We start from the raw sequence: 26,899 nt of genomic DNA, 5'->3' as shown, positions 1-26,899 counted from the left end.
GCTAAGGGATGGTGCCTGCATCAGGAAAGCAAAAACATGCACAGATTCCCTAGTGAAATTAAGTTTAGGTCTCATTGGCTAGAAGTGTGCCACATGGCCACTGTTTGATACAAGGGAATCTAGGAAGGGAATCTATATTTGCTGGCATATTGCACACCAGAAAAGATCAGGACTCTGTTAGCAAGGAAGAAAAGGGATAAAGATATCAGGTAGAGAACAAGCAGTGTCTTCCACAGTTTCTCTCTTACTCCCCAATATTGTATTTCCACTCTCCTGTTAAAACCCTGCTTCTTTGCACCCATGCCATTTAGATTTTCTGCTTCAACCACTGCTGTTGCTGTTATCCACTGTGGGGGTGGGGGTGGGTCCTCTCATTCATTCTCTACATTGGCAATGGGCAAAAAGCCCACCGCTCCATGGGATAAACCAGTTGCTTTTCCCTACCCCCAAGCCTTGATCAGTCTGCATGACAACAGTGTCCAGGTGGGTGGCCTATCCAACACTGTGGTCTCTCAGGTGCTCACCTTCCTTTCACCTCCAGTGATTTCCTCTCCACTTTGGCCACCCACTCCCATGGAAAGTCCCTGGATATTATCATTATCTGTAATGCTACTCCTCCAAAATTATCAATCTGAGCACTCCTCTACTTGACTATAACCTCCCCTGCTTCTCAGTGTTTATTCTACTGCTCTCGCACCAGCCCTTCTTTAGCATCATTGGCACTGTCTGTCCTCTGCTATCTCTCAATTCATCAACATTCCTCTTTCTTTACTTCCCTTATGATGGGAGTTCATGAGCAATATTTCTAGACTCCCATCTCTGCCCTACATCTCTTACTCCCCAAACTTCCTTGTCCCTCTGTTGCCTCCATTTGTCTCTACACTTCTGAACCCAACTGTCTGTTTCTCTGTGCCTGCATCCAAGCAGCTGGGCATCACCCAGTGAGGCAGATTGATTCTACTATAAGTTCAAGGTCATTAACTTCTAACAAGTCCTCGCACTACGCAAAAAACTTACTATAGATCTATCTTTTTCCTGTTTTCCACAGTGACTGTCTCAAACCTTTCTCCTTTCCTGAAGCCTCCAACCTTCCTTCTTTTCTTCCCTGAGCAGATGACCTCCTCGTACTATATTAGAGAGAAAGTAGGAGCTCTCACATAGAAACTTTCTTAATACTGAGTATTTCTGTAGCTGTCCTGTGGGTCCTTCTCACCTGTTCTAATAGCAGAGCTATTTCACCTCCCATCTGAGGAGAATCCCCTTCTGCCTTCTAGGAAGCTTACACTATCTACTATTTCTTTTTTCTTTCCTGTATTTTCCCTTTTCTCTGGCCTGAATCTTTCCTATTTTCTTTATACGTCTTCTCATTTAAAAACAAAATAACAACCATAATCCACTCCCAGCTGCTAATTGATCTCCCTTCTCACCTTCAGAGGTCAAATTCTGTAGAGAATTTTCTATCTCCATTTCTGTATCTCCCAACCTCAATCCATACCATTCTGTCTTCCGGTCCTACCATAAGCTTTTGCTGGAATTGTGAACTACTTTCATACTAAAAAGAGTGTTTCAGTATTTCTCTTACTTGACCATTCCCTACTTTGGGGGAACAATGTCTGCTACTGACTTACATGATTCAACTTTCTCCTGGCTGTCTTCCCACCTCTGCAGCTGCTCCTTTTCTATTTCCTTTGCAAGCTCATCTATCTCTACTTGCCAGTACATTATGGAGATCCTCAAGACTTGTTTCGGTAATCTCTCCTCCTTCATTTCATACTTTCTCTCTCAGTGTGTATGAATATCAAGTTTATATCTTTAGTCCAGAGTTTTCTGTGCTCCTGACCTATAGCAACTAATTTTCAACTTAACGTATTTTTTTCCTTTTTTTGGCCACACCATGCGGCATGCGGGATCCTAGTTCCCCAACCAGGGATCGAACCTGTGTCCCCCGCAGTGGAAACGCAGAATCTTAACCACTGGACCGCCAGGGAAATCCCACAACTTAACATATTTTTTTTATATAAAGTACTTATCTGTTTAAGTCATTTGTATTAAGTATCTATGGCTGTGTAACAAATTATCCCTAAACCACAAACCACTTAAAACCACATATGTTTATTATCTCACAGTTTTTGTGGGTCAGGAATCCAGGTGTAGGCTAGTGAGATCCTCTGTCTCAGAGTCTCTCAGGTGGCTGAAATCAAGGTGTTGGCCAGGGATGCGGTCAGCTCATGGCTCAAATAGGGGAGGACCCACTTCTAAGCCCACTCATGTGGCTGTTGGTGGGTCTCAGATCCACACTGGCTGTTGTTCTGAGACATCACTCCCTTACCCTGGGGCCTCTTCATAAGGCTGCTTATAGTATGACAGCTGGCTTTCCCCAGAGTGAGGATTCAGAGAGAGAGAGAGAGAGGAGAGGGAGAGGGAGGGGAAGATAGCAGTCACGGTCTCTTTGTAACGTAATTTCAGAAGTGATATCCCATCACTTTCGCCTTATTCTGTTCTTTAGAAGCAAACCACCAGGTCTAGCCACACACGAGAGAGGGATTATATAAGGATGTGAATACCAAGAGTCAGGTATCGTTGGGAGTCATTTCAGAGGCTGCCTACCATGTGACCTCATATTCATCGTGTCCAAAATTAAACTCTTGCTGTACCTACCACCCTATCCCCGGCACCAGAAACAGGGCTCTCCTCCCAGTTTCTCTTTCTCAGTGACTGACACCTCCATCAATCCTGTTCAGCAACCCAGAAACCTAGCAATCATTCTGGACTATCTCTTCAATCTCACACTCCATATGTGATCATAACTAAATTCTTTCAGTTTATTTCTCAAATATCACTCAAATCTGCTCACTTATCTCCACCACTACCACTGTCAGCCTGATGGAAGCAACCATCATTTCCTGCTGGAGCTTGCAATTATCTACTAACTGGTCCACCCCCTTCTACTCTGACCACTTCCCTTCCAATATAGGTTCTATGTTGCAGACAAAGTGATCTCTTCACCATATAAATCTGATTGTGACACAATTCTGCTTAAAACCATTAAATAGCTTCCCATTTCCTATTGGAGAAAGACAGAACTCCTCAATAACTTACACTGTTCTTTGTGGTCCTCTCCACCTCCCAGCCTCACTTCACACCAGACTCGCCTCTCTTTCCCCTGTCCAGGCATACTGGCCTTCTTTCAGCCCTACTAGCCACAGGGTCTTTGCATATGCTGTTCCTACTTAAAACATTCTTCCCTCCTTTTTGCCCAGTTAACTCCTATTCAATTTTTAGATCTCAACACAAGCATTTCTTCCATGGGAAATGCCCCTTCCAGAACCTCAGAACTCATGTCCTTCTCTTTGAAGATCTTGTCACAGTTGCAATTTTATACTAGTTTGTGTGGTTGTTTCCTTATCTGTCTCTTCTATATTCTGGAAGTGTAATCTACTCAGTCATATCATTGTATCCCCAGCATTTATAGAGTACATGGTGCATAATAGTTACTCAATAAACATGTGTTAAGCAAATGGAGTTTCTTGATCATAACTCTTCCCAAATGGATGCAGCCAAAGATCTACTGGCTTGGCCTAGTGGGGATCACTGAGCCAGTATGTGATTTAATTCCACCTGCTTATTCAGGATTCACAAATGCTCTAGGCTCTGGATCCAGATCCAGGAAGGTCTCCGTACAGATTTAGGGATGAACTGGCCCAGACCACTGGAAGACGAGAGTAGAGACTAGCAAGTACGGATGAGAGGAGAGAAGGAGAATTGCTGAGGACCAAGTTTAAGTACACTGGGGAGGCAGGAGGAGCAGCCTGAGCCATTGACTTTATCTAATCATTTGTGGTTACTTCTAGATTGGTCAAGCTCTTGTTTTCCGGTTTGAAGTCTAAGCAGGAATTCTGCTTCTTTTCTTCCATCTTCTTGCTGACATTTTTGGCTGATTGACAGTAACTCTGTCAGAGGGTGAGCAGAAGAAATGAAGGAAGATGAAAATCAAATTGCTAAATTTTACTATTTGTTAACAGCTTTGGAAAGAGGCACAGTGGTGAGAATGTTGGGCAATGGTTTAGCAATATTAATTAAAAAATGCTATTATATAAAGGATTCATGTAATTGATCTGTATACTACTATTCCGCAAATGAGACCAAAGAGTTGGCAGCATTCATTTTTTATTGCTTAGAATTTAAACTTTGGAATAGTAGGTACCCAACTGTCTTTAATACATCCAGTAGATGGAGGAAGAGTTTATTCTTATATCAGATTTGATCCTGTTAATTTAGTTCATCATTTCAATCTGTCAAGATATCCGGTGTAATATACAGATTCTGCCACTGAATACATTTTCCATGTTGTCTTGCTCTGTGTGACTGCAGCAGGTATATAAGGAAGTACTAGAGGATGTCCCTAGAACTGGGAAAAGAAATAATTCTCTGAGAACTGAAATATTTCATCATTAATAAATATAGGTTTGTAAGATTCACTTTCATCAGATGTTAACCATCCTAAAAGATGAGTAGTAATCGGAAACTAAGAGACGATGAAGACTGGAACTTTGACTAATGAACAATAAGAAAGCAGTAACCGAAGAATCACGTAACTGAAAATGAATCTCTCTTTCTGTATGTGCCTCTCTGTGTGTCTCTCTCAACGGGAAAGTCTGAATTTAGGCCTGGTTAGTAGACGTCCCCATATAATAGGGATCTTGCTCTCACGAGCTACAGGAGCCAGGCAGGTAAGCCACCTTCAGAGGGGAGCTGGTCTGTTTGGGCTATGACAACAGGCCATGCTCAAATGGGCAGGTCGGCCTCAGCGCCAGCAGATTGGTGTCACTTGAGAATGTGGACCCAGTTCAGGCAGGTTTTTCTAGAGTCCAGAAGTCACTGTGCAAGCCCAACACAAAACAAACAAACCTGAAAAAACCCACAAAACTGTGTTTGTGGACCACCAGGAACCTCTGCTATATAGTAAATAATCCAGGCATTGGTCAGTAACAATCCACCAAAGGCACCACTGGGCCGAGGTGTGGCATGTTTCCCATTTGTGTCACAAGGGAGGTGAATTCTACTGTAAGGCACTCTGTGGACATTCTTCAGAGATTACCCAATTCTCCTTGCTTTAATTTTATGCTTACCAAAAAAAACCTGCTTACGAATTCAGTTTTACAACAAACTTGAAAACTAGCCAGCGGGTGATCTGAATAAGGCGCTATACCTATTTCAGTCCCTGGAAAGGGCTATTCCTGTGTGTCAATAAACCAGCATTCTGACTTTCCGCTGCACTCTTTCTTGAGTCTGTTTAGCATTTGTCTGCCTTGTGGAGTTTTGAACAGCTCTGGGTGAGTGAACAAAATAAGATCCTGGTGCTGAAAAGCTGACTATGTGACCCAGACAGTGCCCTGCATTTGTGTACCACGGTCCCGCTCCAGAAATCAACCAGCTGTCCTTCTTTCTGTAAATGTGGCAGACACCATTTTGCTGGTGAATGAGGTTAAATCTTTAGACTTGTCATTGGCTCAGCTTCGTAATTCAAAACTCTCTTATCTCATCCTTTGATTTTCAGTCCCCAGAGTTTTCTTTCCATGTCCTTGCCTCCCTGACACTTCTGTCTGTTGAGCTACTAAGTGCTTTTTGGGTATCTACTGTCTTCCCAAATTGCCTTTACTTTTCTTCTTTACTTCTTCACCTTTCTCCGGTTTTATTCTTTCCATTACTTTTTTTTTTTTTTTTTTTTTTTTTTGCGGTACGCGGGCCTCTCACTGTTGTGGCCTCTCCCGTTGCGGAGCACAGGCTCCGGACGCGCAGGCTCAGCGGCCATGGCTCACGGGCCCAGCCGCTCCGCGTCATGTGGGATCTTCCCGGACCGGGGCACGAACCCGCGTCCCCTGCATCGGCAGGCGGACTCTCAACCACTGCGCCACCCGGAAAGCCCTTTCCATTACTTTTTGTTCTTTAAATTTGGAAACTCCCCTGCTTCCTCAGTGATTTTATTAAGATCCCACATGTTACAGGTTCACTAGGACTGAAACATCCCTTTAGAGCTGGGCTGACCAATATGGTAGTCGCTAGCCATATGTGGCGGCTGAACACATAAAACATGGCTGATCTGAAATGAGATGTGCTGTAAGTATGAATTGGACACCAGATTTCTGACTTAGTAGAAAAAATAAAGAGTGTAAAATATCTCATTAATACATTTAAAGAGATTGGCCACATGTTGAAATGCAATATTTTGGTTATATTGGGTTAAACAAAAGTATTACTAAAATTAATTTCATCTATTTCTTTTTTTTAACGTGGCTACTAGAAAATGTAAAAGTACGCATTTAGCTAGCAATATAATTCTATTGTCAATGCTCCTTTAGGAAATCTTAATGTCTGCATTATTTATATTTCTCTAAGGAGCCTAAAGACTATATTAAAAACTCCATTTGGTTGGAATGTCCCCAAATGAATCCTCCATTTTTCTTTTCTATATTCTTATTCCTTCTCAAGTCATTCTCACTTTTCCTTTTTTTTTTTTAAGAGGCTGAAAGAAAGGGGGGATTTTTTCTTTTTTGATTCAGAAGCAGTCACAGGACAAATATACTTAAATGTAATGGGGATATAAGAAAAACTGAAAATAGGCAAGACTGCCTCTAGACAATCTGTTAACAAAACACAGTAATACATACACCCGGACAAGCATCAGTCCCATGGGGAAAACCAGCAACTTAATTACTTCACCTACAGGCACTACACTGAGAATTGTTTCTTTCCACTTGAGTGGAAGCATGCGATATGCCAGAGTGAGCTGGCGGGAGTTTTGCTTCTCTTATACCAGAACTGTCTTCCGAGGTTCACTTTTATAGGTGTTATGTAAATGATAATTAATACATGTAGCACACTGACAATAATGGGCGTAGGTTGGAGAGTCAGAGGGATCTAGGTTTCATCCTGGCTTTGCCACTTGCTAACTCAATGGCCTTGTGCCAGTTACTTCACCTCCGGAGCCTCAAGTGCTAATCTGTAGAATAGGGATAATAGGACCATTGCTTCTGAAGGGTCAACACCCTGCTTCTGCTCCTAGCCATTCTCTACTCTCATTTTCTGAAATCCGCTTGGCAAATATGATTGTGTCTCTGTCTTTCACCCAAGAAATGTTATTCCTCACCTCAAGCCTCATGAAAAGAGCTTTGAGAGGACCTCTGGCCTGGGCATTTAACATCTGTCTGCTGCAGTTTGCGAGAACCTGAGGAAGTGGTCTCTGACCCAGACTTGAGATCTTTCAAGGCAAAGAACTGTAGCTTGCAGAATGTGTCCATGGGGGCAAGGAGATAAGGCTGGTGAGAAGATGCCAGCCCTAGAGTATGTACAGGCAAAGGACATCTGTGTATTTCCTCAGACCAAACGTAGGGAGAGAAAGCCAGCCGTGAGCTGTCTTAAAGAGACTTTGTCCAAGAGCACAAAAGAGGTCCCAACTATGAGGGACTTCTTGTAGAATTTTGAAAACCAGGGCTTGCAGAAGGAACAGAAGCAGCTAGGGAGGTTCCTGTTGCTGAGGGATCTTTGAGGAGTCCTTGGATATGATGCAAGAAAAAGGGTCACACCCCTTTTTATAACCCACCAAAGCAGCCCTAGAGATTTAGCTTCATACTTGGGGGATAAAGTCCTCTATGCTGTAAATGGTCTGTAATTCCTCCTTCTCTGGCCACGTTTCAGTCCCTTTCCCTCACCAGCTGTCCTAAACTTCCTCAGGTACCTGAACTCATCTCTTCTTGCTAGGCTGGGGCCTCTCTGGGGAGCCTCTGGTGTCCTCTGATCAATTCATGTTCTATGCAAACTTTTCCCAGGCCCAGGGAGGGGAGAGTCATTAGACAGGTAAAGATAAGATGTCCCTTATAGGAACAGTAGCAAATGAGACACATTATTCGACAAGAATCTGTGCCTATCTGCTGTGTTAACCGGCACTGTGAAGGAAATTCAAGCACGGCAGAGACCCTGTGGCTTTATGTTAAGCCGTGTTAACTGGCCTTAGTGAGCTTAAAGACTAGCTCTGGAATGGAAGGAGAGTAAGAGGTTATGGTGGGGATGGGAAGAAGACTTCTGTGTGGCAAGTTTGAAAGCATGCCAATAAATGATGAGGTATTAAAAGAAGAGAGCGACCACTTCTGGGAATATATCCAAAGGAAATGAAAACACTGACTTGAAAAGATATCTGTACCCCCATGTTCATGGCAGCACTATTTACAGTATCCAAGACATGGAAACAGCCTAAGTGTTCATTAATGGACGAATGGATAAAGCCGTTGTGGAATATTATTCAGCCATTAACAAATGAGGAAATCCTACCATTTGTGACAGTATGGAGGGACCTTGAAGGCGCTATGCTAAGTGAGATAAATCAGACAGAAGAAGACAAATACTGTATGATCTCACTTATATGTGGAATCTAGAAACAAAATCAAACTCATAGAAAAAGAGATCGGACTTGTGATTACCAGAAACAGAGGATGGGGGATGGGGGAATGGAGGAAGGTGGCCCAAATATGCAAACCTCTAGTTATAAGATAAGTACTAGGGATGTAATGTACCACGTGACGCTATAGTTAACGCTGCTCTATTATACATAGGAAAGTTGTTAAGAGAGTAAATCCTCAGAGTTCTCATCACAAAAAGAATTTTTTTCCTCTTTTCTTTCCTTTTTATTGTATCTGTATGAAAAGATGGATGCTAGCTGAACCTATTAAAGTAATCATTTCACAATATATGTAAGTTGAAGCATCATGCTGTATGCCTTAAACTTGCACAGTGGTGGATGTCAATTATTTTTCAATAAACCTGGTGAAAAAGAAATAAAATAAGTGCTTAGGGTACTAAAAGAACCAAAGGATGATTTTGTGCATCAAGAGTTTGGGGTGGGCTTCATACAGGAGTCCAGACTCTAAGGACTGTCCTTAGGTGGCTATCAGAAAGTGAAGGGTCTGGGAATTTCATATTGGAAGTAGGAGTGAGAGCTAACTGGGGCGAGGGATTAAGGAGAAAAAGCTGGATTGGTAGATGGCAGTAGATTGTGAAGAGTGCAAATGTCAGGCTGAGGGGACCAAACACCGTTGGGAAGTCCATGTAGCGAAAAGATGATTTTTGAGGAAGTGTCTCAGCAAACTGAAGCTGTCACTCTTTTTTTTTTTTAAATGTTGAGAGGGCCAAAGCATCCATGCCAGACCGTCTCAAAACAAGGGAAGGAACTAAGAAGGGAGACCAACAGGGAGAGAACTCTTCCTTTCCCTTTTACCCAAGCACTAGGGACACATTATGAATTCATTTTGATTTTAAAATCTTTATGGTTAGATACAATTTTGAGTGCTTCAAAAGTTTTTCCTTTGTGGAAGCCAGTTGGAGGCTGTCACCTAGATACTCCAAGGGAAGAATTTAGGTTACATCTCCCAACCAGACTAGCGTGTCAGCACAAGGATCCCCAAAGTATAGTACCACCAGTGATCTACCCAGCCACACACCTACTCACCCACTCACACACCCAGTCACCGGTCCCACCAGCCAACAAACATTTTTTGAGCGCCCCCCATGTGCCAGGTTCCATGCTGTGTACCTAACTAAGTTGCAACAGTGAACAACACTGTCCTCTCCAGTGTATGTCATTGTGTTAGGGGCGGGGGAGATTAAACAAGAATGACAAAACTTTTCTATGGGAGATGAGTACTTGCGGGTTCATTATGCCATTTCTTCTGCATTTTGGTATGTTTGACAATTTTCCTAACGAAGTTAGACAACTGTCCTGTTTCTCAAGCAAGGAAGCTAGATTTGACAGATACCTATATCCCAAGGGCAAGTTCAGCCTTGAAGTTACACCCAAGGTATTAGTGGAAGAGAAGTCCGTGGGGGAGGGTGCAGAGTGGTCAGGAAATGCCTCTTGGTGGAAGTAACTGTTCTCTAAAAGTACTTGCTAAGATTGAGTAAAGAATCCAAAAACTACGGGCCTGACTTGGCCTCAGCTGCTTTGGGAAGTGCTAATAGGTCAGAGTCAAGAGTTAAGAACTAGCCTATCACATTGCGATGGCTTATCTACCCCCCTGCCCCCCTTGCTTAAAGTCAGCAGAGGTAAGTAGATAGATAATCAGATTTAGCCAGCATCTCCTGAGCACCTACTATGTGCCTGGCGCTATACAAAGGCTTTGCGTTAGATTCTGTTAGCACCATCTTATGGAGGATGGAATAGGACTCAGAGAGTTCCTCAAGGTATGGGGAACCTGACCCTATCAGGCAAGGGCAGTTCAGGAACCCACTTCTTCCAATTCCAAGTCGTGGAGAATAAATCAGAAACATGGGATCAGGCAGAGTTTGCTTCGCGACTTTGAGCAAGTCACCGGGCCTTCCTAAGGTGACTCGATTTCTCTATCTATAAAAAGGGTAGAGTAAAACCTTGTAAGTTTTGTGTTGTTATTTTAAAGGACCAGAGACCTTTACTGTCAAGATCCTGGCATGAAGCGAGGGCTCCATAGATGGCAGCCATCATTCTTGGCCAAGCGCGGGCGCATCCTCCCGCGGGGTCCCTCGGGACAGACCGGGCCCGCCTCCGCGGCTCCGGTCTCGCCGGGCTCGCGGCAGGTGTCCCAGCATCAGGGTGCCCACGCCCCAAAGCGAGCGGGGAGCGCGGGAGGATTGGAGCACCGAGGTCTCCCCTGGAGGATTCTCCCCCGCCCCGCCCCCCCCACGCCCGGCGCAGGTGAGGTTTCCGGCTCAGGCCACGGGGACAGCGACCTTAACAGAGGTCGAGGCGGACAGCGAAGCCCGCGGCCGGGAGAGGGGGTCCAGGGGGCGCCCCCTCCCTCGCCCAGATACACTCCAGGGCCAGCCTCGGCGCCCGGGCCCGCGGGCTGCGCGCTCTGCAGCTGCGAAAACCCGGAGAGGCGGATCGGAGCGCGCTCGCAGCAAACTCCTCCGCGGTCCGGCCGCCAAGCTGGGCATGCTCAGTGCGGCCGCCGTCCGCCAACTCGGAAGCTCGCGCTCCCCGGCCTTGGGGGCGAGAACGCCGGCGGCGGCGAGCCGGCGTCGCTCGCCGCCCCCAGACAGTGGCAAACTTCGCGGCCTCCCCGGAGCTCGCCCGGCCGAGACTGATACCTTACAAATCAGATCAAATCCAGTTGCCTCCCCCCGCCCCCCCCCTCCGCCCCATCCCAACCCGAATCGTGGAGGCTGCGGCCGCCAAAGTGCCGCCGCGGCTGGCGGCCCCTGACCACTAGCCGGGGACCAACAGGTAAACTGTTGGGGGCGGGGGGAGGGGGAAGGAGCGCGGCCGGGGGTGGGCGGGGGGTTGGAGGAGCCCGAGATGCCCGCGGGCTAGCTACCCCCGTCGGCACTCGCTGCCAACCCTCCTCACCACCCCCACTTCCCCAGCCCCTGGAGGGGCAGCAAAGGGTTAAGTCGGCCCCGAGCCACCGTGAGCACGGCCCCCTCCACCCGCTGCGACCGCTAGCAGCGCGCCTCGGCGCCTGCCCGGAGCCGCCGAGGGGACCGGAGCCGCGGATGCGCCACCGGAGCCCGGCGGGCGTCTAGGAGGCACTGGCCGCTTCCCCACCGCCCGCATCCCTGTCTCCCCCACCCCCTCCAGGCCTGTCCCCCTCCTTCCCAACCGGGTCCGCGCCCAGGTGGCGGGGTCTGCGGGGCGCGTGGCGGCGGGGGAAGGGTCCCTGCTGTAGAAGAGGGGGCGGGGGCGGGCCCCTCCGCCGTCTCTTCCTCGGGTAGGCGGGCCACCCGCGCCTAGGGCAAGCACTCGAGCCACCTGCCTGGGGCGCCAAGAAAAGTTTTTTTCCCCCCGCCCCGTGCCCCTCCCCCACCCCACCCTGCGCTCGGCTGGGGTGGGTTTAGGTCCATTGGTGAAAAAAGTCACACGTTCCCATCAGCTGCTCCTCCCCCTGGGGACAGGGTGGTGGGGAACAGGAGGCAGGCGCCTCGGAGGATCCAGGTGGACCTCCAGCCCCTCCGTTGGCGGTGCGTCCCGGGGCTCCAGCGCAGCAGGGTGCCCGCCGAAGGCTGCCCCCATCAGCGCGTGTCTGCGTGCCGGGCAGCGGCAGCATCCAACCTGCTTTATTCCTGCCTGCAGCGCCACACGAGCGAGGAGGGGGAGAGGGAGTCTGTCTGCAAAGTGCTGCTCCCTGGTGCTCAGAGGCGGCTGCTCCAGCTCCAACTCTCATTCATTTCGCCGGTTAACATGAGAGATCATGGCCGCCTTCGGGCTTCTCAGCTATGAGCAGAGACCGCTGAAACGCCCCCGGCTCGGGCCGCCGGACGTCTACCCGCAGGACCCCAAGCAGAAGGAGGTAAGGGCGCCGGCGGCCTCCCCGGCAACCGGGGCCGCGCTCCGCAGCGCTGACCCGGGGCCAAGTTGGCCCAGCGGGCATCGCCGGCGCTGCGGGGGAAGGGTGGGCAGGGGGACTGGCGGCGGGGGCCGGGCTGGGGGGCTGGGGGACCCCCGGCGGTGGAGACCGAGCGGCTGTCAGTCCCTGCGCGCCACGGGGGCGCTCGCTCTCCGGGTGCCGGGTCGCTTCCCCGTTACCGGGCCTTGCACGGCGCAGCCGGGCGCTTCACCCGGTTCTTCCCTACGGAAACCCTCCAGCTCCCTCTCCCCGGCTTTTGCCTGCTTTATTTTTCTCCCCGCCGCTTCGGTAAAGCCTCGTAAACTTTTTGAAAAATGTTGGAATGCAGTGCATCCGACACAGGTCTTGGGTTTTGCGCCAGCCGAGCAGGGGCGGCTGTGGGTGGGGTGGCGGAAGACCTTTTCTGTTCAAATTTTCCAGTTTGGAGTGGAAGTCGTTTTTGTCGAGGTGATGAATATTTAGCTCTTGTAACGTACTTCTGTCTCCCCTCTCCCCTTTAAAAATCAATATGAAAGGGAAACACTGATTTTCATCCCTAGAGGCGATTGGCTTAATTGCTGGAGGCTGTTTTGTATATGTAAAGGCAGTCAGGTTACCTTGGAAGGGAATAGGTCCTGGGATTGCTTGTTTCTTTGAATGAAATTAATTGGAGGAACCTGGACTCTTCCACTAGATACACTAGCTTCGATGGCTAGAGTAACCATGGCATTTTGAAACCTTGTATATGTTTGTTAGTAGTTAACAAGTAATTATGTAACAACTCTCCAGTTATAATGATCACCCCTGGCTACGCAATTTGCCCTGGGATTTGCTTTTTTTTTTTTTAAGATCACCTGCTACCCAGCTGTGCTTTCTGAGTTTGCCAGCTGCAGCCCACCCATCCTCTGTTGTCTTCAGCTAAACATGAAGTGAGCACATTTCAAAACTTCTCTTTCTGGGAACCTAAAAACCTTCTATTAAAAGTTTACAGGCCTACTGACATCCCAGAAGGGGCTTTGTAAAGAAGGCCAGGAGGGTCCTTAAGACTTCCCTTTTGATGAATGTATCTATTTCAATAATAAAGGAAGAATGCTTGTTCTGGTTAAACTGTTTTGTTAATAATGTTTCTGAAAGATAAGGAGTGAGGACTCCTTTTAGAGGTTTAGCATATTAAACGTGTTCGAACATCCGGGGAGTAATTCACATCGAAGCTTGGAAGGTTTTACAGGTGTTTCTCAGCGGAGGCTTAATATGAGGATAGGAGTTTGATGAGATTTTGCAGATTTCTTCCCTACCCATTTCTCTCCCTGCTACTGCCACCCAGAATACAGTTAATTGTTACAGACGAAATAACAAACACTAACAACCAAGTATAGTGAAAGTTAATAACTTAAACATTTGTGGCAGAAAATTCTTAAAGTTTTGGAGGGGACAGGGACATATCATCTTGTAATTAATGTCTTTTGTCACATCTTTCCAGAGGGCAGCATAATTGATAGCATCTCCCCAGTTAAGGGATGGGGGCCTGGGATGCCTTGTGGGGTTATTTAACATTTATACCTCAGGTCGACACTCACTCAGGGTTGGGGCCTCTATGATTCTGGAAAAAAATACTTTTGGATTTTAGGGTATTTATGACATTTTATGGAACTCTAAAACTGGAAGTGACCTTAGAGCCTGCTTTTTGTAACTTCCTTTGGACAAAGTGAAACTGAGGCCCAGGAAAGCTTACCTGACTTAAGGTGTGTGGTGAATCAGCAGAGAGGAGTTGGATGACCAAAACAGTATCTTCTGTCAAGACCAGTACTGTGCTAAGGATGATTTATGCTAAATTGCGTTGTTCTGATATTATTCCCTTTCCCCAGAGGCAACCAACATTTTATCCCTCTGGAGCAGAGTCAGAGTTATGTGTGGCTGTAGCCAGATTTGAATACAACATGGAACAGGTGCTTGGCTGTTCTTGGGCGGTGCTGTGGTGAGCAGCGTTTCACAAGCTTCAGTTATTTCTGCGTCACCTCAACATTTCTCTTCTATCCCTCTATCACCTGTACTTTTATTCTAATGTTTAACTTTTAGGCAACCTTTTCTGTTTCTTAGGCAGTAATACACAAGAAGTCATGGATTTGATGTGATATATATATAAATTCATATCAAATCATGTATATATCTCATTTAAAATTTTTATTTATTTGATGTTATATACACACATATATGATTATTCATATTGAAACACGACCATAAGGATTAAAACTTTAAAAAGTTCATCTAAAACCACTGGTGTATTCCATCAGAGAGACCTGTCCCACGCTGTGGGAAATGCTGATTTAATGGAGGAAGTGTGGGCTTCCAAGTTAGGCAGACCTGGAATTGGATTCTGTTTCAGCCTCTTTGCATTTGTGTGGCCTCGGGCAAGCCGCATCACTTCTCATTTGTAAATTAGCATCATTGTGCTGTTGAGAAAAACTTGAGAACCCTGGTCCTAAACGCATTACATTTTTGTGAGAAAAACCCTCCTCCTGGTAAAGCTATTCTTATTACTGGAGCTGCAGCTTTTACTGCTGTTACCCGGGCTAATAGTGTTCTGGAAACTAGCTCCCGGGGGACAGGATGGGACCCTTGAATGAAGACCTCCTGTAGAGAGGTGGGGGTGGGGTGGGGGGGACTGGAAGCTTTAACCTGCTTGATCGATGGAGTCTGTTCATTTGAGAGCTTGCTGTGCCTCAGCGCTCCGCGGGACTTTAGTATATCTTGTGTTATAATACTTTACCCTCTGTCCTCAAGCCTCGAAAATAGGGCACCAGAAAACTGTGAGTTCTCCTTGTTTCCTCCTTCTCCCTTACACCCCATAATACACCTGTCAGCACGTCTTGTCCCGTCCATTTCCCAAATATATTTCCAGTCCCTCTGCCGCTCCCCAGTTTCACCTCACCGCTTACCAGTTTCCACTTCCTTTCTGCTTCAGTCTGACTTTGCTCTGCCCCGGGGCTCTTACATGTGCTACTCTGCCTGCCTGGACCCCTGTCTGCCTTTCCACCCGCACCCGCACCCGCACCATTCTACCCTGCTCTCATCACCGAATCCTGTGGTTAGGAGAGTAGGTAGGCTCTGGAGCCAGTGTGCTTGGTTTTGAATCCTGGCTCTGCTGTTTACATATACTCCTTATTCTCCCTGTGCCTCAATATCCCCTCTTGTAGCTTCGGGATGAGAATACTACCCGCTCCTTAGGGCTGTTGGAAGATTATATGGATAGTAAACATAAAACACTTAGACCAGAGTATGGCATGGATTCAACACGCAAATATTTGCTGTTTTAAACTACCGTCAGGCCTGCTTCTTCATCATTCAGGTCTCAGCCCAGCGGCCTCCTCAGAGGCCTTCCTAGTACACGTAGATAATTTGTAATTAATTCTGTATTTATTTGCGTGTCGCCCCCAGCCCCCCACTAAGGAGTCAGAAACGAGGGCAGGGCTGAGAGCTGTTGAGGAATCCCTGAAGTACCCGGCACCTACTGCAGTTAGTTCCTAGCTGAGGGCATGGGCACTTGTAGGAATTTATAACTGAGAGTGGGAATGAATGAATGAAGAGAAATCTGGCGACTGAGGGGTGTTAGGGAGAGTCTAGGTTAAGGCAGAAATTATCCTTGCTGTCTACTTTGGAGGCTACAAGGCTGAAAGCAGAATTAAACTCTAGAAGTAGAAAGGAAGAGAAGTTTTACTTCCAGGGTAGAAGAGGCCTAAATAGCTGAGTAGTCAATGTTTCTAGGAAATCAAATGAGTTAGAAAAGTAGGTTGGGGCAATAGTGAGATTTCCAGGCATCAGGAGCCATAGAACCCCGCCAGTAGGGTCCAGAGGGGAGGATGGCTTGGTGCGCAGTGCAGAGGCTGCCCGAGGACCAGTAGAGCGTGATTTGGGAGGGTATGGGGGTGGGGATGGCTCCATGTGGATAATGTGTCACACTCGACACACCTGTAGGGCTTGTTAAAAACAGATGGCCCGAGTTTTTCAGATTCAGTAGGGCTGAGGTGGGACCCCGTAATTTGCATTTCTAACAAGATCCTGGTGATTTAATGCTGCTGGTCCGGGGCTCCACTTTGAGATACTTACCTAGAGCGAAGGTGGCATCCAATTCTGCAGGGGCTGGAGAGCTCTTCCAACCCAGGCAGGGCAGGGTTAGACATCTCTGTGGCCGAAGTCGCTGTAGTTTGGTCTAGCAGCCAGCTCAGCCAGGGTACGGTGGGCTTTCCCCAGAAGTTGTCCCCTCTCTTAGATCTAAGGGAACGAGTCAGAAAGTCTCAGCCCCCCTCCAATGGCTTTCCATCACACTTGGAATAAAACTCAAACTCCCTACTGAATTAGGCCTTCGAGGCCCCGCCCATCTGCCCCTTGGTCACTTCCACAACCACTGCCTGTAGCCAGACCACCTGGCTTTGCGGTCTGGCTCCATCACTTACTGCCTGTTTTTTTTTTTTTTTGGGGTACGCGGGCCTCTCACCGCTGTGGCCTCTCCCGTCGCGGAGCACAGGCTCCGGACGCGCAGGCTCAGCGGCCACGGCTCACGGGCCCAGCCGCTCCGCGGCATGTGGGATCTTCCTGGACCGGGGCACGAACCCGCGTCCCCTGCATCGGCAGGCGGACTCTCAACCACTGCGCCACCAGGGAAGCCCCCTACTGCCTGTTTTGACTCAGATATGACCTGTGGAACGGCGGGGGGTGTGGGGTGTTCCTACTTATTTGTTCCTACTTCACGGGGTTGCTGGGAAGATAAAATGAGATTTGAATGGTGCCTGGCACACAAACGGTGCTTAGTACAGGTCAGCTACTCTTAGTATAACCCCTCCCTTGTTAAATGATCCCGGGGCTTCATTATACCTGTAACATCCCCAAGACCCTGGCCCTTGGAGATCTGGCCCCTCCTGATTTGCTTAGCCACCTCCTGGCTGTGTGGTGGGACCACTGGCCACCTCTCTCCTAGCAGGCCCAGCTCCTTAGTGTTTAGGTTCTTGTCCCTTGCTGCCCCTGCAGTCATGTCTCCTGTCATTTACTTATAGAGACTAGCTGGCAAGGAGACCTTCTTTGTAACCCATCTTCTCTTATCCTTGTTAGTTCATTATTTTGTGTTCATATGTTTTGTGGTGCTTGTCACTGTCAGAAATTCCCTTATTAGAATCCTTATCCTCTCCCTGGTCTTCCTTCCACACTAGGATGTAAGCTGCAGGACAGCAGGGGCTTGTCTGTGGCGTCCACACTTGTGAACTGCCTAGTGCCTGGGATGAGACTGGGTGCTCAGTAAATAGTTCTCGAAGAAATGAATAAAATGCAGACAGAGCTCTTAACGAGCAGTTATGAGTATTTATAACTCTTAACTGTCCCAATGCTTGTTTTATTTTGGTAACGCCTGTTTTCTTGTTAGCATCTAAAACCCTTAAAACATTAAATGCTTGTTTTAGTGACAGCTGGGGAGGTTGGGGGGAGGGGCGGTGAAAATTTGTTTCTTAATAACCTCTGAGAGGGAGGATGTTGATGAAGTTGCCCGGGATGAGAGGACAGGTTGACCAGTTGCCTGGGGCACCAAAAGACGGAGATGTTTAGGGAGAAAGCTTCCCCCTGAGATGAATTGGCTGGCCCCAGGGCCCCATCATAGACCTCCCTGAATAGCAGTGTTTGGGAGAGGCCTCTGTGTATTTAACTTATTCCTCCTGAGACTCTTAGGCCAGAACCAGTGTAAAAAGCACTGGGTGAGAGGCCCTGTTTCTTCCACTGCTCACAGGAGTGTTGCCACAAAAACTTTGTGGCGGAGGAACGCAAGTGGCTGTCATTTCTCAGGGACTGCCAACACCTGCCACAGCGTTGTCAAAGATGCTCCTTAAAAATGCCGCCATAATGCGCCCGCCTCCACCCCAGACCTGCTGAGTCAGAATTTCTGGGAAGGAGGTTGAGGAATTTGCATTTTAAACGCGTTTTCTAGGTGATTCCCAAACACATGAAGTTTTGAAAGCCACTGCTTTAGTTTGTGTCTTTACCTGTAGAGACCATTGTAAGCCAGACTCTCCCCTTATTCCTGCCTGCTCCCCACTATTTGATGTGTTGGAGTCTTTAGACAAATACACTATTCAGAGCAAATGCATTTAGCTGCTGTCCCCCCTGAAGTTCTGTTCTAATACCCATGATTCCCAGCATAGGCTTGTTTTCTGTCAGCTGTACGTGGTTTATGGCAGACTAGAATTCCATGCCTTGGGCTTGAAATATCCACAGCTCCCTTCTATGTGCACTTGGCTAAACTTGGGGCTCAGGGGAGCCGTTCTTGCTTTGTCCCATGAGCATGTTCTTTGAACTTATTGGGGGCTACAGAGTTTATATTTGACTTTGGGCCTGGGCTTTCAACTAGGCTCTTTGGGGACTCATGTAAAGCTGTTAATTTGGGGTGCAGCCACCATCCTTTAGCCTGTTGGGTATTTCACTTAGTCTGGCACCTGTAGAGGTAAAATGTGATTCCTTAGGAAGACGGAGGACCAGGAAGTGAGGTCTGGAAGGCAGACTGCCTTGGGTGGGCACTGAGTGGGAGAAAATGAGGATGAACAGAGCCCTAGGATTTTAGCTGAACCGGTTAGCAATGCCTCTCAGGGGTGTATATCCATCCAGGTGAAAATAAAACAGAGGTGGGAGAATGGAGTAAGTGGAAGTTGGAAATTCCAAAGAATTGTGATGTATTTCTTCTGAAACTCTCCTTTAATGAGGTTCTGAACCCCAGCTGTGAGGCTTCTTGACAGACTAGGCAGGAATTAGAGAAGGTAGAGGGATCCATAAGAAGAGTGAGCATGATTACAAGTTCCCTTCCCCAGTGTTCTCTGAGCAGCGATGAAAGGAGCTGGTGGCCTAAGCCTGGAGAAGGGCTGACCTCAGAGTCTGAGTGGGGAAGGCCAGGCAGGAGAGAAATCCGAGGGAAGTGTGGAGGGAGGCGCCTACCTCCTACACATTCCACTCTGAGAAGGGAACATGGAAACGCTTGGACTTCTCATTGTTTTTAGAGGATTTCTGAAGTTGGGTGATGACAACAAGGGAGTTCATGGTACAGTCCTCTCTATTTCTCTGTTTTGGAAAATTTACATTAAAAAGAAGAGTGTCGTTATGTTACCCAATAGCATGATTTCTACTTTAAAAATATATGTCTACGTAATCTGGAAAGATTATCACCCACATGTAGACAATTGCTCTCTTTTAAGGATGGGTGTAGGGGTGATTTTTATTTTCTCTTTTGTACTAATCTGTATTCTCCACCGTAACAATAAATGTGCACTACCAGTGTCATTGGAGGAAGTAACTTAATAATTATTAGGTAACTTTGATTGGGTTTACTGGAGTGCACCTTTGTTGTTGGTTCCAAACCAAGTTAGAGCCCCTTTAGCTGAGGTTTAGGCAGAGCGATCTTGAGGGTGTAGGTATAGGCACTTGTGACGTGTCAAAGCTGTGATGAGGCTGGGCTAGGGCTGTTAGGTCAACATTTCAACCCTGCCACTTAAGCTGTGTGATTTGGGGTGCTGTGTCATCTTCCTCACCTATGAGCTGGAGAGAATAATATCGAGTCATCTAGAGTGTTTTGAATGTGGGAGGAGTATTGTAAACTTAATTTTTACCAAATGTTGAGGTATCAGTTCAGTGGTACCAGCTGATTATTAAAATTTCAGGAATTTTGTGAGCTGGTTAATATCATGCTGGTGACTTGAAATTTGGCATCAAGGGAGTATTTACACCAAGGAAATTGGCAAATGCTACGCATTAAGGGTTTTTGTTTTGTTTTAGTTCTTTTGAAAGCTGGTTGTTAAGCATTTCCCCACACAGTGCTGGGTATGGTTGTATGTGCCAGCTGCCTTGTTGGCTACTTTACCATCATTCTTATCCCTGTTTCCCCTACTTGCTTCCCAAAAAAAAAAAAAAAAAAAAAAAAATTTAAAGCCAGATCCCCACTTTCTTAGCCTCTCTTGCAGCTTGGGGTGAGCATATAACTGAATTCTGGCTAAAGAGATTTAATAGAAATCTGCTTTGTGACTTTTTGGAGAAGAATATTTTTCCTTGCTGAAAAAAGTACAGGCAAGGGAGAGGGTGCCTTCTCTTGATGCCCTGATAGCTCCTTAGCTTCCTATCTTTGGAAAATTAATAAGAGGATATGATGGTTGGAGCTAGGGCACCTGTCTTGTTACCATGAGGCAGTGAGCCTATGGATGAAGAGTGGAGGTGATTCAGTGGCTTTATGAAATTGTTAAGCTACTGAACTGACCTTGACCACCTCTCCCTGGACTTCTTGTTAAGTAAACAAGAGGTGTCCACCTGGTTTAAACCATTGTTGGGCCAGTTGTCAATTTCTTGTGTCTGAAAGCATTGGAAGGTTGTCATGGTACTTCCCATTTCTGTTTTGTCCCCCTCAAACCGTCACAGCATGAGCCTTTTCTCCCAGAACTCTCCTACTCTCCGGCTTCCTGAGTACAGCAAGAGACAAAGATCACCTGCACCTTGTCTGTTCGGTGCTTAATTCTGCAGAGCGCCTCTCAGAAGCTGAGGGGATGTGGAAATGGCTCCTTCATTTGTTTCCATTTCTGGCAGAAAGAGTTTTGGTGGGAAGGGAGGGAGATCCCTATTGGGTTTTGTTTGGAGAGGGAGATTCTGTGGGTCTGTATCATTCTGGGGGCGGGGGAAACCAGATGTGTTTAGAGCTAGAAGGGAGCTTAGAGATAGGTCGCTCTCACTTTCCTCATTCAATACAAGTGGAAGTTGAGTCCCAGAGAGGTTAAAGTGACTCGTGAAGGCAGATCTTGGCCAGGCACTTGTGTGCCCTGATTTGTTCTTGCGGCTTTACTTGGCCTCCCCTCTGTACACAGCCTCCGCTTCTGGTAAACACCCTTGCGTTGCCCTGGCAATGAGAACTACCCTGCATTTTTAGGGCACCCAGTGCCTCTGCGAGAGCTGGGGACTGTTCGGCTAGCCATTTACTTGATCTTCTCAGAGCCTGCCAGAACCTTGTGTGGTGTCTCCTGGGCAGAGGGAAGAATACTCTGGAAGCTCAGGCGCTCTTGTCGTCCTGTTTTTTGGTGGGAGGTTCTCAGCCCTGTCCATGGCCTCTGGTGCAGATAGCTCTGGCACTGGCCTTTGTGGGCTGTGTTGGGGATTGAGCCTGTCCAGTTTTCATTTTCTTGGTTGAGATTCTCCTTTATTTATGGGTAGCTCTCTTGGAGATACAAACACACAAGCTGTACCAGTTGCCCACTTCCAGGGAGTGACACTTATACATGGCATTCTGTATACAAAGGGATCCCCCTTAGTTACGAAATGCTCGGGCATGAGAAGAGGAGAAAAATTTTAGCCCCTGGGTTTTATTTGCCATGTTCCGAAGGAAGCATGACTATATGTGTGCATGCCAAACGGATTCTGTCATCCAGTCACTATTATTGAGCACCTTGTAGGCATTTTGCCAGCCGTGGCTTCATGAGGACAGGGCCTAAGACTTGTATTTCCTCCTGTGTCTCTGGCTTTGAGCACAGTGCCTGGACCAAACCTCAGACTCAAAATGTCTTTTACGAATGAAAGCGTAAACAGATGCTGGGAGCATTGGATATGGTCCTGGGCACCCAACGGTTTCAATACAGAGCAGCGGTTTTCATCTGGGGTGGCCCCCTATGGACACTGGCAGTGTTTGAAGACATTTTGGGTTGTTGCAGTTATGGGTGCCTGTGTGTGCGCGCATGCGCACGTGCGTTAACTGCTACTGGCATCTGGTAGGCAGGAGTCAGGGGACGTCGCTAACACTCTCCAGTACTTCAGACAGTCCTCACAACAAAGGCTTATCTGGACTCAAACGTCAGTGGTTCCCAGGTTGAGAAACCCTGGTCTGGAGGGAGTGACAGACCTGTAAATACGGGATACAGTGTTTCACATGTTATTCGAGGGGAATGTACGAAGTGCTGTGGAGACAAGCGGCAGTGACCCGCTTTTTGACAGGACCTGGTAGAGGAGGAGATTTTGAGCCTTGGACTTGGAGGGTGCGTAGCAGTGGCGGGGGCTGAGGGTGCGGTGTGAAGGGTCACAGGCCAGGAGGAACGTGGGCTGTGCTGTGAGCCTGAGGTGTGGTGTGGGGCGTGCAAGGGGCACCCGGGTCAGAGTGGGAAGGAAAGGTCAAGTTATGGGGTCCTTTGTGTGCTGTGCGGAGGCCACGAGGTGGCCGTTCAGGGGTGTTAGGGGAGTGAGATTTAAGATGACTAAGGGTCTCAGTTTGAAGGGATGGTGCTTCTGAGGGTCACACTGAGGCAGAAAGACTGACGAGCTAGGTGGTCACTGACGTCCCAGGCCTCGGGGGTGGTGGTGGTGGTGGTTTAGCTTTTCGTGGCTGCCATAACAAGGTACCACAAATCAGGTGGCCTAGAACGACGGAGATTTATTCTCTCGCAGCTCTGGAGGCCGGCTGTCTGAAGGGAGCGTTGGTGGGCTTATACTCCTCTGGAGCTCTAGGGGAGAGCGTTTCCTTTCTGCACCCCGCCTCTGGTGGCTCCGGGCATCCCTTGGCCTCTTTGTGACCACATCTGTCTCACTTCTGCTTCCGTCTTCACATGGCCTTCTCTGTGTGTCTGTTCTCTGGGTGTGCCTGATAAGGGCACTTGTTATTGGATTTAGGGCCCACTTGGATGACACAGGATGATCTCATCTCAAGATATTTAACTTAATTACATCTGCAAAGACACTTTCTCCTTTTTTTTTTTTCAATTAATTTTTTTTAGAGTATATTTGCTTTAAAGTGTTGTGTTAGTTTCTGCTGTACGGCAAAGTGAATCAGCTATACGTACACATATATCCCCTCTTTTGGATTTCCTTCCCATTTAGGTCACCACAGAGCATTGAGTAGAGTTCCCTGTGCTATACAGTCTCATTAGTTATTTACTTTATATTAATACATAGTAGTGTATATATAAAGACCCTTTTTCCGAATAAGTAACACTCACAGGTTCCAGGATTTGATTGGGATGTCTCTTGTGGGTCCTTTTGGCCTCCTGGGCTTGGGAAGAAAGAGTAGGAGAGAATTTAGGAGAAAGGTTATTGGGGCGGCAGAACTGGCAAAGTGGATGCGTTTGGTGAGAGGGACGAACGAGTACAAGGCTATACCAACATTTTTAGCTTAGGCCAGTGGTTCCCAAACTCTCTGATCTTAGGACCCCTTTATAATAAACCTTATTTAGGATGCCACAGAGCTTTCATGTAAGTTATATCTCAGTATTTACCATATTAGAAATTAGACCTGAGAAATTTTAGAAATATGTATTAATTCATTTAAAAATAATAATAAACCAGTTTCATGCTTCACATGTTTTTTACGAACAGGAACTATTTTTCCAAATCAAAAAAAAATTGTGGAAAGAGTGGCATTGTTTTACATTTCTGCAAATCTAATCTCTTTAGTGTCTGGATTCTCTTATCTAGTTCTCCATTTAGTCTATTATAGTATGTTGTTCCGTTTGAAGGATATGAAGAAAATTTGGTCTCACGGATGTGTAGCTGGAAAGTTCTTGGGAACCTCAGAGGTCTTTGAAATGGAGAGCACTGGCTTACACAGCTGGGTAGGTAGATGGTTGATAGTACCCCTCAAACTAACATGCCATAGGGAGCGAAAGAACTTGTTAACTTTTTTTTTTTTTCCCAAGGGTGGGAAGGTAGGGGAGGGGAGTGGAGAGAATGAGTTCATTTTTTTTTTTTAATATTTTCAATTTGAGATGCCTCTGGGGAATCCAGGTTGAACTGTAGAGCAGTAGAACAGATCTGGCTTTGGGTGTGATTTGTGCATGGCTAGTTGAAGTCATGGCTGCGATTACCTGTTGAGCATGTGCAGAGAGAGGGAGGAGGAGGCAGACTCTAGACACTTGGCAGCAGGACCTCCGAGGAGGGGAGTTGTTAGGGAGACGGGTGTGGGGGTGAGCACTGGTCCAAGGGGAGAGCTAGCGTCTCCTTGGCCTCCTCTTAGTTTGGCAGTTCCCCCTTCAGGGCCTTTGCACGTGTGCTTCCTGCCGCCTGGTTGCCTTCTCTTTGTCACTGCAGTGTGATGATTTGCTCCTCAGCACGGTTTGTGTTTTTCTTCTGTGCTCTGTCCTCCAACCAGTGTAGGTTTCATGAAGCAAGGGCGATGTCCTTTCCCCCTCCCCACTGATGACCAGCGGCATGGAGGGGGTCTGGGGTACGGTAGGGGTTAAAGAAATATTTGTTGTCTGGATCTGGTAACGGGGCAGTCATTATTAGCAAATGGCTCTCAGAAGCCCTGTACAGGGCACCGCGATGCCAGGAAATGTAAGACATGGTTTCTACCGTTGAGGAGCTTTGCGTGGAGAGATGACAGTCCTGTGTGCAGAGCCCTGAGGTCATTCAGCGTGGTGGCGGAAACCAATGAGGGAGGGGTCATCTCTCTTGAGGATGAGAAGAGTCTTCAGAAATGTGGGTGTTTTTCAGATGACAGGGTCTTCTGGGCAGAGGGTATGAGCAAAGGCACCGAGATGGGAAATGGGACACAGTCTTTGGAGGAATTGCAAGTAGTTCAGTAAAGCAAGAGCGTATTGCATCCTCAACTTGAACATATCTATAGATTTTGGGGACAGTTAGAGAGAGGAAGAGATTAAATCTGCTGGAGAGAGAGGGCTGTCCGCTGGAGCAAGGCTGACCTGGTCCAGGGACCAGGGGACTGAGGTCCTACTGGGAGTGACACTTTATATGTAGTGTTACGCATTGCTGCCTCTGAGAAAGGACGGGATGCAGGACGTATACAGGACTCCCTGTTTACCTTTAATTTTCTGCAAGCATTTCCAGAGTTAGTTTGAATGCGCAAAGATTTTCCTCGGCAAGAATTAACTCAGCCTTCAACCCACATCCAATGTGCCACAGCTCAGCTACGCAAATGCCGCCTTGTTGTCAACTAAAATTTGGTGGAATTTACTGCTTTCCTTTTCCAGCCATTTCATTCATGGATTAATCTAATGAGGTTGTTGAGATTAGGACCATTTTAAGGCATTGGCAGCAGGGAAGAACTAAGGAAAATGTATTTTGTCTGAAGCGTCGTCATTGGAATTTTTTGCTAAGGTGCTGGTTTACATGAAGGTATAGAGAGAGGCTCTATCAAAAGTATGTCCAAGGCAGTGCGAAACAATTTATATTTCTCCTGAGTTCTGTGAGGAAGGTTAATATTGACATTGCTTAGAGTTTTTTCTTTCTTTCTTTTTTTTTTTCTTTCGGGGTTTTTTTAAAGCTCTACACAGTGCTGCTAGTAGACAGTATGGAAAGTATTTTTGGGGTCAGAGCTGTTTTCACTCTTTGGTCAATTTTAGACTAAATGTCAACTCCTTGGGAAAAAAAATGATCGTGAACTGGAGACACTTTACATTTCGACTACTCACATGAGATCTGCTTTTAAGTCATTATTAAATAATCGAAAATGTTTGTGAAGTTATACTTCCATTTACTTAGTACTTGATATGTGCCTCCTACAGCACTCAGCGATGTGGGTGTGTAGGAAAGAAATAGAAGTCGGCTTCTGTCCCCTCTAGAACAGCGCTTCTCAAAATATCTATGGTGAAGGACAAGTTTCTTTAAAATTAATTTTCAATCTGTTGCAGACTGATATACATGTATGATAAAAATGAATTACTAGAAAAATGAAATGCTGCTTGAATGTAGTGGCAATGTCAAGTTGCTATGAAAGTTTCCAAGCACTCACTCTCAATTTTTGCATATTATCCTTGAGGGCCGGTAGCAGTTTCAGACCACACTCTGAGTAGCACAGCTCTAGAAATTAACATCTGGCTCACTGACGCACATAAAACGGTTTTAAAAATGACTAATGCATTGGTTTTTGTTTATTTTAAAATTGAGGAATAACGTATACATTCAGTATGGGGTATAAAGTGCCGCGTTCCATCACGATAGACAGCGTTGTGTTGGTTATTCTGAGTGCTTTACATGTTTGGTTTTATGCCAGCCTCACAAACACCTCTCAGGTGGGTACTCTTACCTCCTTTTTACAGACGAAGAAACTGAGGCACAGGAGGGCGGTCACAGGGGTCACTTCACTTGCCCAAGGTCCTTTAGCTGCATAGTGATGGAGTTGGGATTGGACTCCTGAGCCCGTGCTGTAACCATTCTGCTCTCTATATAGTGCCGCTAAAAATGCTGCGTGAGTTCAGGAAAGAGAGGGTTGGAATACGTGGAGGTCTCCCTGGAGGATGTAGGTGTGAGGGGCAGGACCCGAGTGAGTCGGGGCAGGTTGTACCCTTTCTTTCCTAAGAAAGAGCTGAAGGTAGGATGAGCGAGGCATGGAGGGGAAAAGGCAGTGTCTCTGCAGATGGGGCTTGGAGTCCTGGAGTCCTGGCGGGTTGCGGTTGCGGGGTGGTGGTGACGAGTTCACGAGGTCCCGCTGTCAGATTTATCCCACTAGCTCATGCCTAATAAATCCGGGAGTCGGGGAGGCTGTGAGGGAGGCAGCTGTAGTAACCAAAGCATGAAGTAAAAAGAGCCCGACAGATCTGGGCTTTAAATAG

General features: G+C 47.1%; 1 protein-coding gene across 1 annotated transcript in view; it reads left to right on the top strand.

Annotated features, from left to right (window-relative positions):
- The first annotated feature begins 11,942 nt into the window (after nucleotides 1-11,942).
- The window catches only part of MED12L (mediator complex subunit 12L), a 359,593-nt gene continuing 344,636 nt past the window's right edge, over nucleotides 11,943-26,899 (top strand). The window contains exon 1 of the mRNA XM_089910995.1: nucleotides 11,943-12,311. Within this exon, the coding sequence (XP_089767121.1) occupies nucleotides 12,213-12,311 (99 nt within the window). The 5' untranslated portion in view covers nucleotides 11,943-12,212. The remainder of the gene's footprint in view (nucleotides 12,312-26,899) is intronic.

The sequence above is a fragment of the Delphinapterus leucas genome, chromosome 4, assembly GCF_059928025.1.
Source record: "Delphinapterus leucas isolate spDelLeu-1000000601 "Yukka" chromosome 4, BTC_Dleu_Yukka2, whole genome shotgun sequence".
NCBI classification, from domain to species: Eukaryota; Metazoa; Chordata; class Mammalia; order Artiodactyla; family Monodontidae; genus Delphinapterus; species Delphinapterus leucas.
Note: the sequence above shows the minus strand (reverse complement) of the source record. Positions and strands in the feature narration are given on the sequence as shown.